The 18,916-nt window shown below is 37.8% G+C and overlaps 1 protein-coding gene across 1 annotated transcript in view; it reads right to left on the bottom strand.

Annotated features, from left to right (window-relative positions):
• ADGB (androglobin) overlaps nucleotides 1–18,916 on the bottom strand; it is a 315,129-nt gene that overhangs the window by 122,705 nt on the left and 173,508 nt on the right. Inside the window, exons 20-22 of the mRNA XM_007943219.1 lie at nucleotides 13,297–13,432; nucleotides 12,638–12,757; nucleotides 10,583–10,676 (exon numbers count right to left, since the gene is read on the bottom strand). Of these exons, the coding sequence (XP_007941410.1) occupies nucleotides 10,583–10,676; nucleotides 12,638–12,757; nucleotides 13,297–13,432 (350 nt within the window). The remainder of the gene's footprint in view (nucleotides 1–10,582; nucleotides 10,677–12,637; nucleotides 12,758–13,296; nucleotides 13,433–18,916) is intronic.

Raw genomic sequence — 18,916 nt, 5'->3', positions numbered from 1 at the left:
TCAATGTCATGAGACACAGTATATGTGAACTGCTGTATGGAAAGTGAATTTGCTCTGTAAATCACCCAAATCACAATTAAAAAAAATAAATAAATAAGAATAATGCTGTCAGTGATAGGATAATATCCATATACCTAAAAGGAAGACTGGTTTATACTACTATTATCCCAATTTATGGACCAACTACTAATGCCAAAGATGAAGAACTTGAAGATTTATACCAACTTCTACACTCTGAAATTGACCAAACATGCAATCAAGATGGATTAATAATTACTGGTGATTGGAATGTGAAAGTTGGAAACAATGAAGAAAGATTGGGAGCTGGAAAATATGGTTGCGGGACATTGCATGATACAATTTTGCAAGACTAATGGCATATTCACTAAAAATATCTTTGTTTTTTTTTCAAAAACATAAAGGCCACCTATATACATGTACCAGACTATATGGAATACATAGAAATTAGTTTGACTTTATCTTTGTAAAGAGTTGATGAAGAAGCTCAATATCATCAGTCAGAACAAGGCAAGGATCCAATTGTGGAACAGACCATCAGTTGCTCATATGCAAGTTGAAGCTGAAGCTACAAAAATTAAGACAAGTCCATGAGAGCATAGCACGACCTTCCCTATATCCCAACTGAATTTAGAGATTATCTCAAGAACAGATTTGACACACTGAATAATAAGCAAGTACCACACAAGTTCTATGATGGCATTGATGATATCATACAAAAGGAAAGCAAAGGGTCATTAAAAAGACAGGAAAGGAAGAAAAGACCAAAATGGATGTCAGAAGAGACTCTGAGACTTGATATTCAATGGAGAGTAGCTAATGTGAATGGAAGAAATGATGAAGAAAAAGAGCTGAACAGTAGGTTTCAAGAGAAAGTCAAGAAAACAAAGCAATGTATTATAATGGAATGTTCAAAAACCTAGAGTTAGAATACCAAAAGAGAAGAACATGGTATTTCTCAAGGTGAAAGAACTGCAGAAAAATTTCAAGCCTCGGGTTGCAATACTGAAAGATGCTTTGAGCTAAATACAGAACCACACGAAAGGCATCAAAAGAAGTGGAAGCAATACACAGAGTCATTGTCCCAAAAAGAACTGGTTAACACTCAAACGTTTCAGGAGGAAGCATATCGAAGGAAGAAGGCCAAGCTGCAGTGAAGGCACTGAAGAAAACAAGGCTCTAGGAATTGACAGAACACCCACGGAGATGTTTCAACAAATGGCTGCAAAGCTGGAAGGACTCACCTGTTTATGCCAAGAAATTTGGAAGACAGGCACCTGGCCAACCATCAGGAATGGATCCATATTTGTGCCCATCCAACAGAATGCAAAAATTATTGAACAATGTTATTACTACCATGTGCAAGTAAAATTTTGCTGAAGATAATTCAAAAGCAGTTGCAGCAGTATATGGATAAGCAACTGCCAGAAATTCAAGCCAGATTCAGAAGAAGTCATGGAATGAGAGATGTCACTGTTGATGTCAGATGGATCTTGGTTGAAAACAGAGAATATCAGAAAGATGGCTGGTTACCTGTCTTTTATTGACTATGCAAAGGCATTTGACTGTATGGATTACCACAAATTATAGGTAACATTTCAAAGAATGGAAATTCCATAACACTCAACTGTACTCATACAAAATCTGTACATACACCAACAGGGATTCTTTCAAACAGAACAAAGGGATACTATGTGGCTTAAAACATGAAAGGTGTGTGTCAGGGTTGTATTCTTTCACCATATTTATTCAATCTGCATGCTGAGCAAATAATCCAAGAAGCTGGATGATGTGAAGAAGAATGTGGCATCAGGATTGGAGGAAGTTTAATTAACAACCCATGATATGCAGATGGCACAACCTTGCTTGCTGAAAGTGAAGAGAATTTGAAGCACTTACTGATACAGATCAAAAACAACACTTTTCAATGTGGATCACACTTCAACATAAAAAAATAAAAATTCTCACAATTGGACCAGTAATAAACATCATAGTAAGTAGAGAAAAGACTGAAGTTGTCAAAGATTTCATTTTACATAATTCCACAATCAACAGTCATGGAAGCAGCAGTCAAGACATCAAAAGACATGTTGCATTGGGCAAATCTCTTGTAAAAGACTTCCTTAAAGTGTTAAAAAGCAAAAATGTGACTTTGTGCACAGAGTGCACCTGACCCAAGCCATGCTATTTTTAATCATCTTATATGCATGTGAAGCCAGGGGAAAGAATAAAGAAGACCAAACAAGGATGGTTGACTTTCAATTACGGTGCTGGCAAATAATATTACATATACCATGGACTGCCAGAAGAATGAACAAATCTGTCTTGGAAGAAGTACAGCCAGAATGTTCCTTTTCAGCGAGGATGGCAAGACTTGTCTCATGTACTTTGGATATGTTATCAGAAGGGAGCAGTCTTTGAAGAAGGACATCTTACTTGGTAAAGTAGAGAGTCAGAGAAAAAGAGGAAGACACTCAACCGGATGGACTAACACAGTGGCTTCAACAATGGGCTCAAACATAGGAACAATTGTGAGGATGGTGAAGGACTAGGTAGTGTTTTGTACTGTTGCATATTGAGTTGCTATGAGACCAAAGAAGAATTGATGAATTCGAATTGTGGTGTTGGCTAATATTGAAAATATCACAAACTGTCAGAAGAATAAACAAATCTGTCTTGGAAGAGGTACGGCCAGAATGCTCCTTAGAGGCAAGAATGGCCAGACTTCATCTTATGTATTTTGGTCATGTTATCAGAAGGAACCAGTCCCTGGGGAAGGATATCAGGCTTGGTAAAGTAGAGGGTCAGCGAAGAAGGGGAAGACCCTTAATAAGATGCATTAATACAGTGGCTGCAGTGATGGGCTCAAGTGTAGTTAACAATTGTGAGCACAGCATAGGACCAGGCAGTATTTTGTTCTATTGGACATAGGGTCTTTATGAGTCAGAACACCTTTACAACACTTAGTAACAACAAGGAGTTGGAACTGATTCAATGACAACTAACAACAACAAGATGAGGATAAAGTCAGACTTCTGGTGACACAGTGGTTAAAGCATTCAGCTGCTAACTCAAAGTTTGGCTGGTGACTCAAACCACCAGTAGCTTCCAGGGAGAAAGATGTCACAGTCTGTTTCTATAAAGATTATAGCTTAGTACACCCTATGGCGAAGTTCTACTCTCTTCTCCAGGGTCACTATAAGATGGAATTAACTTCAGGCAGTGAGTTTGTTTTCTTTTGTTTTTGTTTTATGACAAGATTGCTTGAAATGTTCCTCGTATTTGATTTTAAAAACAGTAAGATTTGTTGGTTTTAGTTCAACAGATTAAGATATGGAACTCAAGACACTGGAGTAGCATTATCCCTGCATTCCATGTTGGCTGAATTTCTGGAAAACACTCAAGGCTCTGATGGGAAAATCACATGGGGAGAAATACCAACACCCAGCAGGTGTTATTTCTGTGTGTCAAACACACTTCTATAGTGTAATTAATCCAACTCTGAAGAGAAAGCTTAAAAAAAAAGAAAGAAAAGAAAAGAAAATGAAAATTTAGTGTAGAATCAGACCCAGAGAGCTTTCCACAGAAGGGCCCATCATGCAGAACAGGTTGGAGAAGAGAGTTTGTGTTCTCAGTGTACATCCATAAAACTAGAACTGAAGCAAAAATTTTAAAATCATTTAGATGTTCATTGAGCTGATGAGTGTGTATGTGGGGGGCAAGATTAGGGCAAAGTAAGTGAAAAAAGTGCAAAGTAAGGGAAAAAGTGTGTGTGTGTGGGGGGGGCAAGATTAGGGCAAAGTAAATGAAGCACTCATCATCCAGGTGGTACAAGTATATAGCTGGATTCTGTCTTTATGTAAAATTAAGATATTTTGTTAACCAGGGATTTTTGTTGTAGGCTATATAAAATTATATATAGGAGCTCTTGTGGCATACATAATTATATACATATATAATTTTATGTGTGACTGTGTATATATATATGTATATGTATATACACACACATAAAATTTTCTATTTATCTCTTACTTGTAAATACATATCCAATTGTGATTTTATATTAGCTTTGTGTTGCTTTCAGTAGTAATCTCTCTTAATTCTCTTTTTAATTCTAGTAACTTTTATGTACATAGTTGTTATTTTCTATATACACAATCCCACCATTTGTCTGTCAGTTTGTCACACTGTTGTGGCTCGCGTGATGCTGTAAGGCTAGAGCATATGCCACTGGTATTTCAAATACCAGCAGGGTCACCCACGGTGGACAGGTTTCCATGGAGCTTCCACACTAAGACAGATTCAGAAGAAGGAAGAGGCCATCCACTTCTCGAACAATTGGCTAGTGAAAACCTTATGAATAGCAGTGAAACACTGTCTGATATACTACTGGAAAACTTTATGAATAGCCCTGAAACACTGTCTGATATAGTGCCGGAAGATGAGCCCCTCAGGTCGGAAGGCACTCAAAATATGACTGGGAAAGAGCTGCCTCCTCAGAGTAGAGCCTACCTTAATGATGTAGATGGAGTAAAGCTTTTGGGACCTCCATTTGTTGATGTGGCACAACTCAAAATGAGAAGAAACAGCTGCAAACATCAACTAATAATTGGAACATGGAATGCATGAAGTATGAATCTAGGAAGATTGGAAGTTTTCAAAAATGAAATGGAACACATGAAGATCAAAATCCTGGGCATTAGTGAGCTGAAAAGGACTAGCTTTGGCCGTGTTGAATCAGACAACCATATGATCTACTATGACAAATTGAAGAGGAATGGCATAGCATTCATCGTCACAAAGAATATAGCAAGATCTGGAAGCACAATGTTATCAGTGATAGGATACTATCCATATGCCTACAAGGAAGACCACTTAATTCAAACTTATGTACCAACCACCAAAGTCAAAGATGAGGAAATTGAAGATTTTTACCAACTTCTGCAGTCTGAAATTGACCAAACATGCAATCAAGATGTATTGATTATCACTGGTGATTGGAATGATTGGAATGCAAAAGTTGGAAGCAAAGAAGAATCACTAGTAGTTGGAAAATATGGCCTCAGTAATAGAAATAATGCTGGAGATTGCATGATAGAATTTTGCAAGACCAATGACGTATTCATTGCAAATACTTTTTTTCAAGAACATAAATGGTGGCTATACATGTGCACTTCGCCAGATAAGAGTACACAGGAATCAGATCGACTACATCTGTGGAAAGAGATGAGATGGAGAAGTTCAGTATCTTCAGCCAAAACAAGGCCAGGCGCTAACTGTGAAACAGACCATCAACTGCTCAAATATAAGTTCAAGATGAAGCTGAAGATTATTTTTAAAAGTTCACAAGAGTCAAAATATGACCTTGATTATATCCTTCCTGAATTTAGAGACAATCTAAAAAATAGATTTGATGCATTGAACACCAGTGACTGAAAACCAGAAGAATGTTGGGGTGACATCAAGAACACCATCCATGAAGAAAGCAAAAGATCATTAAAAATACAGCAAAAGAAAGGACCAAAATGGATGTCAGAAGAGAGTCTTGCTCTTGAATGGAGAGTAGTTAAAGCATATGGAAGAAATGACAAGATAAAAGAGCTGAATAGAAGATTTCAAAGAGCAGCTCAAGAAGACAAAGTCAGTTATTATAATGAAATGTGCAAAGACCTGGAGTTAGAAAACCAAAAGGGAAGAACACGCCTGACATTTTTCAAGCTGAAAGAAATGAAGAAAAAATTCAAGCCTCAGATTTGAAATGGTGAAAAGTTCTATGGGCAAAATACTGAATGATGAGGAAACATCAAAGGAAAATGGAAGGAATACACAGTCACTGTGCCAAAAAGAATTGGTCAATGTTCATCCATTTCAGGAAGTGGTATATGATCAAGAACCAATGGTATTGAAGGAAGAAGTCGAAGCTGCACTGAAGGAATGGACAAAGAACAATTTCCAGGAATTGATGGAATACCCATTGAGATGTTGCAACAAGCTGATGCCATGCTGGAGGCACTCACTCATCTATGCCAAGAAATTTGGAAGACAAATTTTGGCCCACTGGCTGGAAGAGATCCATATTTGTACTCAGTCCAGAGAAAGGTGATCTCCCAGAATGTGGAAATTATTGCATAATATCATTAATATCACATGCAAGTAAAATCTTGCTGAAGATAACCCAAAAATGATTGCAACAATATATTGACAGAGAACTTCTAGAAATGCAAGCTGGATTCAGAAGAGGATGTGGAATGAGGGATATCTTTGCTGATGTCAGATGGATCTTGGCTGAAAACAAAGAATACCAGAAAGATGTTTACTTGTGTTTTATTGACTATGCAAAGGCCTTTGACTATGTGAATCATAACAAATTATGGGGAACATTGAGAAGAATGGGGATTCCAGAACACTTAATTGTGCTCATGAGGAACCTGTACATAGACCAGGAGGCTGTTGTTTGAACAGAACAGGGGGATATTGCATGGTTAAAATTAGTAGGGGAGTGTGTCAGTGTTGTACCATACTTATTCAATCTGTATGCTGAATAAATAATCCAAGAAGCTAGACTATATGAAGAAGAGTGTGGGATCAGGATTGGAGGGAGACTCATTAACAACCTGTGATATTCAAACAACACAACTTTGCTTGCTGAAAGTGAGGATGACTTTAAGTGCTTACTAATGCAGTTTAACGACTACAGTCTGCTATATGGATTACATCTCAACATAAAGAAAATGAAAATCCTCACAACTGGACCCATAAGCAGCATCACGATAAATGGAGAAAAGATTGAAGTTGTCAAAGATTTCATATTACTTGCTTCCACAATCAACACCAACGGAAGCAGCTGTCAGGACATCAGACCATGTATTGCTCTGGATAAATCTGCTGCAAAAGACCTCTTTCAAGTGCTGAAGGGGAAAGATGGCTCTTTGAACCCCTAACCCAAGTCATGGTATTTTCAATCACCTCATATGCATGTGAGAGCTGGACAATGAATAAGGAAGACCAAAGAGTTGATGTTCTTGAGTTGTGGTGTTGGCAAAGAATTCTGAAAGTACCATGGACTGTGAGAAATACAAATCTGTACTGGAAGAAGTACAGCTGGAATGGTCCTTGGAAGCAAGAATGGCCAGACCATCTCACCTACTTTGGTCATGTTGTCAGAAGGGGCCATTCTCTGGAGAAGGATGTCAATGCTTGGTAGAGTGGAGGGTCAGCGAGAAAGGGGAAGGCCCTCAATGAGATGGATTGACAAAGTAGCTGCAATGATGGGCTCAGGTATAGTCAGCATTATGAGGCTGGCAAGACCAGGCAGTGTTTCGTTCTTTTGTACATATGATCGCTATGAGTTGGAGCTTACTCAATGGGCACCTAACAACAAACAACAATATACACAATTATATCATGTGCAAAAATTAGTAGCTTGATTTCTTTCCTTTAAATTTTAATGACTCTTCTTTTGCTTTTTTGCTTATTTGTCCTTGCTAGAAATTCTAGGATTAATGTCGAATAGAAACAGAATTACAAACAAGTCCCCATGCAGGGCACCTCTGACTCAATCCCAACCTCAGGGAAAAATTGTCAGTTTCACCACTAATTGTTTCCAGAGGGCTTCTGGTGTACTAGAAACATTTTAACATAAGGAAGGTGGTTTTCTTCTTTGAGATATTTATGTAGCATTCTATTTTAGCCATTTTAAAATGTAAGATTTGGTTGTTTTTAGTGTATTTGCAGTGTTGTACTGCTATCCAATAGGGAAGGAGCTCTGGTAGCATAGTGCCTAAGGCACTTGACTGCTAACCAGACGGCTGGCAGTTCAAACCCACCAGCCACTCCTCGGAAGGAAGATGGGGCAATCTACTGCCATAGTGATACTGCCTCGGAAACCCAAGGAGGGGTCATTATGAGTTGGGGCCAACTTGACGGCACATAACAACAACAACAACATCTAATAGGGAAGGTCTTTTCTAATCCTAGGTTGCTAAAACAGAAATTTAAAACATGTATTTTTCAAATGATTTTTCTGAACTCATCCAGAAGACAAGTGATTTGTTCCTTTTTTTCTTCTGTTAATATGCTCCATTCAATGACTAATTTTCTGACATTAACCCACCACTGCATGCCTGGGTAGTGGGAGATCTCACATCCTTACGAAGCATTCTCCTTTTTACGTATTTCTGAATCTTGTGTCCTAATATTTTACTTCATATTTTTGCATCTATTTCGAGGAGGATGTTTCAGTTACCTAGCGCCACTCTGACAGGAATATACCACAAATGGGAAGGGCTTAACAAACAGGCGTTTATTCTCTTATAGTTCAGGAGGCTAGAAGTCCGAGTTCCAAGTGCCAGGCTCTAGGGGCTGTGTGAAAGCCCCTTGACCTTGGACTTCAGCTTTGCCTCTTGCTCCTGGCCCACTGAAGCTGGAGGCATCTCTCTTATCAGGCAGCTGCTAGCTATTGAAGCTGACAAACCCAAAGTCGACAAGTGAAAAGGCACAGTCCCCATGTTACCAAACAACATGGCAGGCCATTGATTCAAGTCCATTGAAAGTCCCAGGATTGGCAGAGCATGGCAGGCTGCTGAACGATTTGGCTACATGCAGAGTTCAAGCATGCCATAAACTAGAGACCATTCCCAAAGCTGTTTCTTATGTATAGGAAGCAGACCACATCCCCAAAGGCTACTCAGCTGCTCCAGTAGATTCTGCCATGTAGTTTACTGCCAGTCTCATCATGGGGGCTACTACATCTAGCTGCCCAGCCACTCAACCAGGCCCGGCCAAGTTGACACACAAACTTAACCACCACAGGGTGATTGGTTTGTCATTACAGTCTTGTATTGTCTTATCAGGTTTCTGTATCAAGGTTATAAGGTGGGAAATGTTTCTCCTCTTCTAATCTCTAGAAGTTGTCTGAAATTGATCTTATTTCATCTTAAATTCACTTAAACATGAGCTCTGGTGGTATAGTGCCTAAAGCATCTAACTGCTAACCAGAAGGTTGGCAGTTCAAACCCACCAGCCACTCTTGAAGAAAGACTCGGCAATCTACTTCCATAAAGATTTACTGCCTCAGAAATCCAAAGGGGGTTGCTATGAGTTGGAACTGAGTTGATGGCAGTGAGTTTTGAGTTAAATTCACTGGTAAAGCCTTATTGCCTTATACAAGCATCATGTCCTATTATGTTGCATCAAAACAATCACTTTCAGCACTTCTGCAATAACATTAGAATCCGAGAACTTTTACCCTCTTCCCGACCTTTGTATTAAGAAGCTCTGGTGGTGTAGTGGTTAGGGCATTTTGCTGTTAACCAAAAGGCAGTGGTTCAAACCCACCATCTGCTCTGCTGAAGAAAAATGAGGCAGTCTGCTTCTGTGAAGATTTACTGCCTTGAAAACTCAACAGGAATCGCTGAGTTGGAACTGACTTGATGCCAGTGAGTTTGGTTTGTTTTTTTGCCTCTATTACTATTGTTACACATTTCACTCCAACATATGTTTTAAACCCCAAAAGATAGCTTAGCCTGATTGTTCTTTGAAGAAAATATTTCTCTCACTGCTTTTAAGGTTTTTCTTTGGTCTTTGATTTTCAATAACTTGACTATATGAGGAGTTGAGGTATATTTTTCTCTAAGTATTTCTTACATAGAGTTTGCAGAGTGTCTTAAAAATATGGGTTGGTATCTTTCAACAATTTTAGAAAATTCTTAGCTATTATCTTTTTACATTCTGGGGTAACATTTACATATATACTAGATGTTTTGAGCAAGTTCCGCACATCCCTTACGCTTTTTCTATTTTCCTTTAATTTTCTCCTATACTTCAATTGGGATATTTTTATATTGACTTATCTTCTAGTTCACTAATAACCTCTTCTACTCTGTCTATTTTGTAATACCCATTAAAGACTTATTAATTTCAGTTATGAACATTTTCAGTAACATTTTACATTTGGCTTCTCTAAAATTCAAGTTCTCAAAGGTTTAGTCTATTTTCTCTCTGTTTTTATTTATTTTTTAGACATTTCCATAAGAGTTACCTTAGAGATTTTATCTGCTAACTCTAATCACCAGAGGGTCTACTTCTTTCACACACAAACACACACCCTTTTCTCTTGGTTTTGTTCAGATTATCCTGTCTTTTGAACATGATATGTGGCTTGATTGAGGGTTTCTTTCAGACTCAGTCTACTTCTGATCTGCCCCTGTTTCCAGAGCTTTCCCCACAGGGCTCTCAAGTGATGAGTTTAATTGCTTACTGGGGTCCTTTCTCTAGCAGGTCCTGAAATCTAATCTTTGTCTCTTCAACACCATGAGATTCCAAGAAGCTCTGTTCTGTTTTTCAAAGGTTTTCTGTTTAAAATTTTAGCTAAGTGCAAGTAAAAAAATCAAAACAAAAAAGGAGCAAAGACCATACAAAAGTTTTAGATAAGATATTGAAGTTCAGAAAAAATGATGTGTTTCTAGCTACAATGACAAAGAAAACTTAATGAATAAGGTAGCATTTGAACTGGAACTTAAAGATCAGTACTATTGTGCAGTAAGAAATATTTTATTGCCATTACCTTAAGAGAAAAACTGCATATTGTTCTATATTCATTTCCAGTAGAGCCCAAACTTTTTGAAGAGTGTCTGAAACAACAATATTTTCCTTTGTATCTAAAAAATAGTAATAAATAATAATGATATTAAAACTGTAAGGAAGCCAAAAGATCACTTTGGTCGAAGCCAGCATTTTACACACCAGAAAGCTGAAACTCAAAATTAGGGTGACAGACAAAGTCACTGATTTTATTATCAGCAAAACCATGTTTGAAATATAAAGCTATAAACCCCTAGTGCAGCGCTCTGATCACCATGTGACACTGTTTCCTGTCATTTTCAATTTAAGAATCAGTAAATGTTCTTTGATCTAATGGAAGAAAATCGTCAATGAGCTTATCACTATATTTATAATCACACTAAAAATTCTTCAAGAAATGCCTTATCTCAGAAAAAATGTCCAAAACTCTATCAAAATTTTTCCTGAAGAAATTGGTGAATAGAATCCCACTAAAATTCAACCTACAGCAAATGCATGAGAAGTAGAAATGCTGCTCTAATCCTGATTATAGAAATGATTTTGCAAGGAAAATGCAAATCTGTAGAAAGCACCACAAACTTAACATGTCTGAAACTGATGTTCTTTTTCTAGTTTTTCTTATTTTCTTCATAGTAATTACCTCTACCTGAAATTGGTTACTTAACATATTTTCTTGTCCACTGCCTGCCTACCACCACACACACGTACAATTTATTGGAAGAGAAACTTTGTCTGTCTCATTGGCTTTTACAAGCCCAGAATGTACAACAGTGCTGTGCACACAAGACTAATCTAATAAATGTGTGGCATGAAAGAAATGCAAATACTATTCATACATCAGAAAACTGCTCATGATTTTCAGTTTCTAAAACTCATTGTATGAATATAAATTTTACTACAGCATATATGAAAAAAAATAATGTCATCATATATTTAATCTGATGAATTGAATTTTTCTAATAGAAAACCACCATACAAATTAGGCAACAATCATATTTTTTTCTTTCAGAGAATGATGCAATGTAGATTCTATTTTAACATTTGTGTATCTGCAGTTTTACTGGTTAGATGAACATTTTTATTACGCTTATTAAATTTTTTAAAGAGACACATTTTTTTTTAACAAAATATTTCAATATACCCAAAGAATCCTGTTGATAGCAAGGCTTTTCTTAATAAACTGTCAATAAAAATCACACAACAAAAAATGATTTAATATAATTTTTGCCACTGAAGTATTTTATTTTAAGCTGATAAAATATACCTTAATATTTTATACAGAATATTTTATTTCATATAAATGAGCACATTTGGTTTAATAAATATATGAAAACATGAAAATATATATTCTGCCTTCTAATTGTATGTCAAGGAGCTCTGATGGTGTAGTGGGTAAGGCATTTGGCTGCTAACCAGAAGGTTGGCGGTTCAAACCCACCAGCTGCTCCACGGGAGGAAGATGAGGCAATCTACTTCTGCAAAGATATACAGCTTTGGAAACCCAAGGGGGTTACCTATGAGTCAGAATTGATTTCATGGAGGTAAGGTGATGGGAACTGTATGTCACTAAGGGGGTGCATAGTAAGTAGCTCCTTCATAATTCTTTCATGTTTTTTTGAAAAATGGTTTAGGAATGTAAACAAATCCGTAATTTAACTGAAGCTGACTGCTGAAGCACTCTTCTAGGCACTGGGGACATACAGAGGAAAAGATCAGTTTCCTGTTTTTAAAGAATTCAGAGTAGATTGGGAAAATATGACTGACATTCATTCATTAATTCAATCAGTCCTTTATTCCTTCAGCAAATATTTATTGTGGGCTTCTTTTGCGCCAAGCACTGTGCTAAATTCTGGGAAGAAAAGAGTGAGTATACTGAAATGCTTCTGTCCTCAAGGGATATCTATATATATATAGAAGGGACACAATTAGCCAAGCCATAAAGCAGGGTGACTCTAAAATACTTTTCATTAATACACATGAAACAAATATTTGTCTTTATATAGTGAAGCTCGTGTTATCAGTGTTTGAAAAGCTATACCTGGTATTCTGGCTTTCATTAGTAATCTAACGTAAGTTCCTCTCCACATGGCTTGAATTTTAATTGCTGCTGCTACTTCCTCAGACATTGCTGTTGAATTTTTAACATCTGCCCATTCTCCTGGAAAGGAAAAACAAACAAACTTTAGGTTGAAAGTTAAACTTAATTCCTTACTCAATTTTCTTTGCCTTCAGCTACTAAAGCCCTCCAACATATTAAGTGCCACAGCGATAGACTGTTCATTATATTTAACATTGCCCAATTGATGTCTTTGTGAAAGTAGACACAGACATCTCTTAAATATGAAAGGGAACATTAACATGAAAGAGCAGAAAAGGAAGGTGACTTGGATCAGGGGACCTTCCCAGAATTCTCAAATCACCCTGCAGACATCAGTGACTTTCATATTTATCAATGGAAATAAAACAGGGAAAACCCAGCCTCCCCCCTCTGAAGTACCTGTGACAGGAAACAGAGGCTGAGGATACACAGAAATCCTTGAGCTTCCCAGAGCCTAGTTGGAACTCCACCACCCTCAATGTCAATGCAGACCTGTTCTACTTACACCCACAAAGTCGTGTACACTTTTCTCAAATATATTGCTCTCGTATAGGGCTAGGAATTCCTTGGTTAACTAAATATCTAAAATTCATTAGTACCCAAAGAGGACTCCTCCACGGAAGAATCCAGTAAATCCAAGTCCAAAACCATAGCACGGAACGCAAACTTGAAGTTCAAAGGTGCTTTCACTACTTGAACTTTTTTCATTAAACGCCATAAAGACATATGAAAAACCTGGAAAAGACAAAAATATATTTAGGATTCTTTTTTTCCTAAACCAAGAAATTCCATTACCCGGCCAGAAAAGCTCTGAAAACAAACAAACAAAAATATTAGATACTCTAAAAAATATAAAATATTTCTCAATTTAACAGGAGACTCTTTGTTAAGAGTTAAGAGACCACCAAAATTATTGATCATTTGACTATTTCTAATTAAATAAAACAGTCACTATAGCAATGTTTGGAATATATACTTAATCTAAATGTAACATTAAACTTGCTAAAATGATAGAGAGTAAGATCTAAAACATTATCCTAGTGATTAAGTTAAACACCGTAATTCATTGATTCTAAGATGCTGGCCATTGTAATGCACACTGTCCTAGTTCTCTAATGCTTCTGTAACAGAAATACCACAAGTGGAAGGCTTTAGCAAACAGAAATGTGTTCTCTCACAGTTTAGAAGGCTAGACGTCCAAATTCAGAGCGCTGGCTCGGGAGAAGGCTTTCTATGTGGCTCTTGGTCCTAGGAGGACCCTAGCACACAGACTCTGAGTCCAAAGGATGCCCTCTGCTCCTGACTCCTTCCTGGGGGTAGGTGCTCCTCTCTGCTCTCTTTTCCCTCCTTTTATGTCTTGGAAGACAAAAGGTATCACAGGCCACATCCTAGGGAAGCTCTCCTCACATAAGATCAGGGCTGTGATGGGACTAAGGGTGTTGCATCACACCCTTAATCTTCTTACACCTGATCAGCTCATCACATAAGACCACATTATGGGGTATCATTACATATTTGCTAAACTAGAGAATCACAGCCCAGTCAAGTTGGCACCGATTTTGGGAGACACAATTCAATACATGACACACACCATTATTCTGTGTGCCACAAAAAATAAAAAGAAAATAGGCTGCTTAGCATTATTATCACTTAGGACATTTTGATTCATATTGAAAAAGTTCTTTTAGATTTAGACAGTTTCTTCATCACTTAACTATACATGAAAAAAGTTTGAAAAGTTAATTATGCACAGAGAACTCTGGAGATGAGCTGGCCAGCAGTATTTTAAGACACCATCAATGAGAAACAACCTCTGAATTCATTCTGATGTTAAAGCATGAAAAGAAATAAGCATTGTAGAATTGGTGAAATACAGTATCCTTTAAAGGTATATTCCTATTGCATGACCTGAGCAGTCTACCTTTTCCGTGAACTTCTCATCCCTCTCCATATGTATAGAAACAAGGACATAATCCGAGAGTCTATGTTTATACCTTCCCAACAAGTTGGGAATAATGGACAATCCCATGAGCAAGCACTTAACCCAAGGCGAATCAGCATCCCTCAACTAAGAATTTGCAATTAGAATTAAGAGTGTGCTTAACTGGCCCATATGAGAAAGGGCTGATAAACTCGGGAGCCGTATTTTCTACAATGTAGACTGAGAAGTAGAGAAAGTATGTCTATAAACAAAGAAATAAAAGGAAGATAAAGTTGTAAGGGCCTTTTTAGCTCCTCTTTGTAGTTCCTCAGAGTTATGTATACTCTTAGTTGTCAAGATCACTCCATATCCTCATAATAAATCAACATATTAAAATTTGTTTCCTGTATTTATGCTAATAAAGTGCCCTAAATATTTCAACAGCTAACATAAAAATAAGACAAACATATACAAAGTATAATTACAATAGAAAAATATAGTTCCATTACACACTCAAGTTAAAATCAACACTCAACTATTCTTGCTCATGGAAGAGAGAAATAAGGATGCCTTAATAGTACGGCCCATTTTTAATCATGCCAGCTTGCTTCTTGCCCACCAGCACCAATCTCTTTATTCAATAAATAAAATCATTTTTTAAATTTTAACTTTTCACACTTAGGAAGGATGATCTGCTACAAAATAAGGGCCTTCCAAAATAAAAAAGAAATGACGTGATTTTTATAACATATTAGTTTTTTACAGAATAAGTAACTTTAAAATCTCAGTGGCTCACAAAATGAACATTTATTCTCTCCATCTAGAGTCTGCAGCTGATATCTACTGGGCTTAGATAGAAGCTGTGGGTGGGGTAGCGCCAAGTATATCTTCATTCCTTTTCAACCAGTCACTATCCAAGGTGGGGTATAGTCTTGTCCTGGCAGATCACCCAAGCTCAAGAGCAGACCTCTAAACTGTGCAAGTGCACCCAAGCCTCTGCACATTTCCCATCCACTAACATGCCATTGACCAAAGTACCTCTGTGGCCACACCCAAACGCAAAGGATCAGGAAATACATTTTACCCACCATAAAGTTATAGCAAGAGCATGGAAGTACACTGCCAATAAAAGGAAGGAGTAGGAAAGGAGGACAAAAAACCAATTTAATATGGATAATAAAATGATAGTTTGTTTTTTATTATAAAATACTATTACACAGTATAGCAGTAATGGACCTATGCAGGCCATCAACTGCTCAAATGCAAGTTCAAGTAGAAGCCAAAGACAATTAAAACAAGCCCTAAAGAACAGCAAAAAAAGACCTTGAGTATATCCCACCTGAATTTGGAGACAATCTGAGGAATAGATTTGACGCATTGAACACCAATTGATGGAACACCAGATGAGTTGTGGGATGACATCAAGGACATTATACATGTAGAAAGCAAAAGGTCATTAAAAAGACAAGAAAGGAAGACAAACCAAAGTTGTCTTCTGAAAAGACTCTGAAGTTGCTCCTGAAAAGAGAGTAAAGCGAATGGAAGAAATGATGAAGTAAAAGGGCTGAACAGAAGATTCCAATGGGCAACTCAAAATGGCAAAGTAATGTATTATAATGAAACGTGCAAAGACCTAGAGTGGGAAAATCAAAGGGGAAGAACACACTTGGCATTTCTCAAGCTAAAAGAACTGAAAAAAAAAAATTCAAGCCTTGAGTTGTGATATTGAAGGATTCTCTGGGCAAGAAATTGAACAATGAAGAAAAAGAATTAGGAAGGAATACAGAGTCACTGTACCAAAAAAATCAGTTGATGTCTAATCTTTTCAGGAGGTAGCATATGATCAAGAACCAATGGTGTTGAAGGAAGAAGTCTAAACTGCCTTGAAGGAACTGGAGAAAAACAATGCTCCAAGAATTGATGGAAAACCCACTGAGATCCATTTCAACAAATAGATGCAGCGCTGGTGATGCTCACTTATTTATGCCAAGAAATTTGGAAGACAGCTACCTGGCCAGCTGAGTGGAAGAGATCTATATTTGTGCCCCTTCCAAAGAAAGGTGAACCAACTGAATGGAAATTATTGAACTGTATCATTAATATCACATGAAAGTAAAATTTTGCTGAAGATAGTTCAAAAACAGTAGAAAGATTTACGTCCAGAACACCCAACCCAGGGCGATGCACCCACCTACTCTATGGAGATACATCCCTTGGAGCAATTGGCCATAGGGCACCAGTGGGGCAGCGTTCACATGGAGGGAAAGCTGGACAGACAGGAGTGCACAACTAAGAAGGGCACAGGGTGGGGTGGGGGGGGTCACAGGGAAGGGAGGGGAGGACGGTGGGTTAGGCCTGGGAATGATAATCAGGGAGTGAAACCAAATGTACACAAACTGTTGAATGTAAAACAAATTCTGCTCTTTAAATTTTCACCCAAAGCACAACAACAACAACAAAACTATCTTGCATCAGGACATTGACAGGGAACTGCCAGAAATTCAAGCTTGATTCAGAAGAGGATGTGGAACAAAGGATCTCTTTGTTGATGTCAGATGCATCTTGGCTGAAAGTAAACACTAGAAATATATTTACCTGTGTTTTATGGACTACACAAAGACATTTGACTGTGTGGCTCATCACAAATTATGGATAACGTTGCAAAAAATGAGAATTCCAGAACATTTAATTGTGCTCATGTACATGGATCAAGAGGCAGCCATTCAAACAGAACAAGGGGACACTACATGGTTTAAAGTCTGGAAAGGTGTGTGTCAGGGGTGTATCCTTTCACCATACTTAGTCAATCTGTATGCTGAGCAAATAATTCAAGAAACTGGACTATCTCACGTATTAGCAACCTGTAATACTCAGATGACACAACCTCGCTTGCTGAAAGCAAAGAAGACTTGAACCACTTACTGATGAATATCAGAGACAACAGCCTTCCATATGGATTATACCTCAATATAAAGAAAACAAATTCCTCACAACCAGATCAATAAACAAAACCATGATAAACAGAGAAAAGACTGCAGTTGTCAAGGATTCATTTTACTTGGATCTACAATCAATGCCCATGCAAGAGCAGTCAAGAAAATAGATGAGATATTGCATTGGTCAAATCTGTTCCAAAAGACATCTTTAAGGTGTTAAAGAGCAAACATGTCAATTTGAAGGCTAAGGATGCCTGACTCAAGCCATGGTCTTTTCAATAGCCGCATACGTATGTGAGAGCTGGACAATGAATAAGGAAGACCACAGAAGAATTGATGCATTTGAATTATAGTGTTGGTAAAGAGTACTGAATGTACCAAGGGCTGCTAAAACAATGAACAAATCTGAATGCCTGAATGCTCCTTAGACACAAGAATGCCAGACTTTGTCTCTCATACGGTGGTCACGTTATTAGAAAGGACCAACCACAGGAGAAGCATATTATGTTTGGTAAAGTGAGGGTCAGAGAAAAAGGGGAAGCCCTTCAACAAGATGGATTGACGCAATGACTGCAGCAATAGGATCAAGCATAGCAACTATCGTGAGGAATGCACAGGACTTGGCAGCATTTCATTCTACTTTACACAAGGCCACTATGAATTGGAAGCAACTTGACAGTACCTAAGAACAACAAGCTGTATTTCAAACCCAAGACAAAAATATGATGCTATATGTCCAACAGCTAGAACAGATATAAGCCTTGAAATCAAAGGCTGGAAGTAACACGGGGCTACCTATTCAACATTTCTGGTGACCCATTTGCAGAATTTATGTTTGCTGTCCCCACAACAGCAGATCTCTTGGATTGGAGGACCTAGTTACTAGAGGCAAAAGGCAGGGGCTGCTTCCACCAGAAGACACAGTAAAATTTACAATTAACCTAAAGCTGTGACATATATGTGGCTACATTGGGCTTCTCATCCTGGTAGATAAGGAGGAAAAAAATAATAAAAATAATTATACACACACACACACGTATGTATGTATGTATAAAACTGTGGTAGATGAGAGAGATGTTGAATACCAGTTACGGCCCTAGGTCAGCTGTAGTAATGAGACTACAGGTTTCTTTTCACCCAGAGATTTATTTATTGACATTTTTAAAGCTTATGAAGAGCCATGACCTTGAAGAGTGGACAACAGAGTTTACTTAAAATGAGACATTATCAGAGTGGTGCAAGAGGTGGATCGTGGCAAATACAGGAGCTCTGGTGGCGTAGTGCCTAAGGCATTTGACGGCTAACCAGAAAGCTGGTGGTTCAAACCCACCAGCCACTCCTCGGAAGGAAGACTGGGCAAAC

Source organism: Orycteropus afer, unplaced genomic scaffold (assembly GCF_000298275.1).
Source record: "Orycteropus afer afer isolate SDZICR_OR568_19922 unplaced genomic scaffold, OryAfe1.0 scaffold00101, whole genome shotgun sequence".
Classification (NCBI taxonomy): domain Eukaryota; kingdom Metazoa; phylum Chordata; class Mammalia; order Tubulidentata; family Orycteropodidae; genus Orycteropus; species Orycteropus afer.
This window is presented reverse-complemented; position numbering and strand designations above follow the sequence as displayed.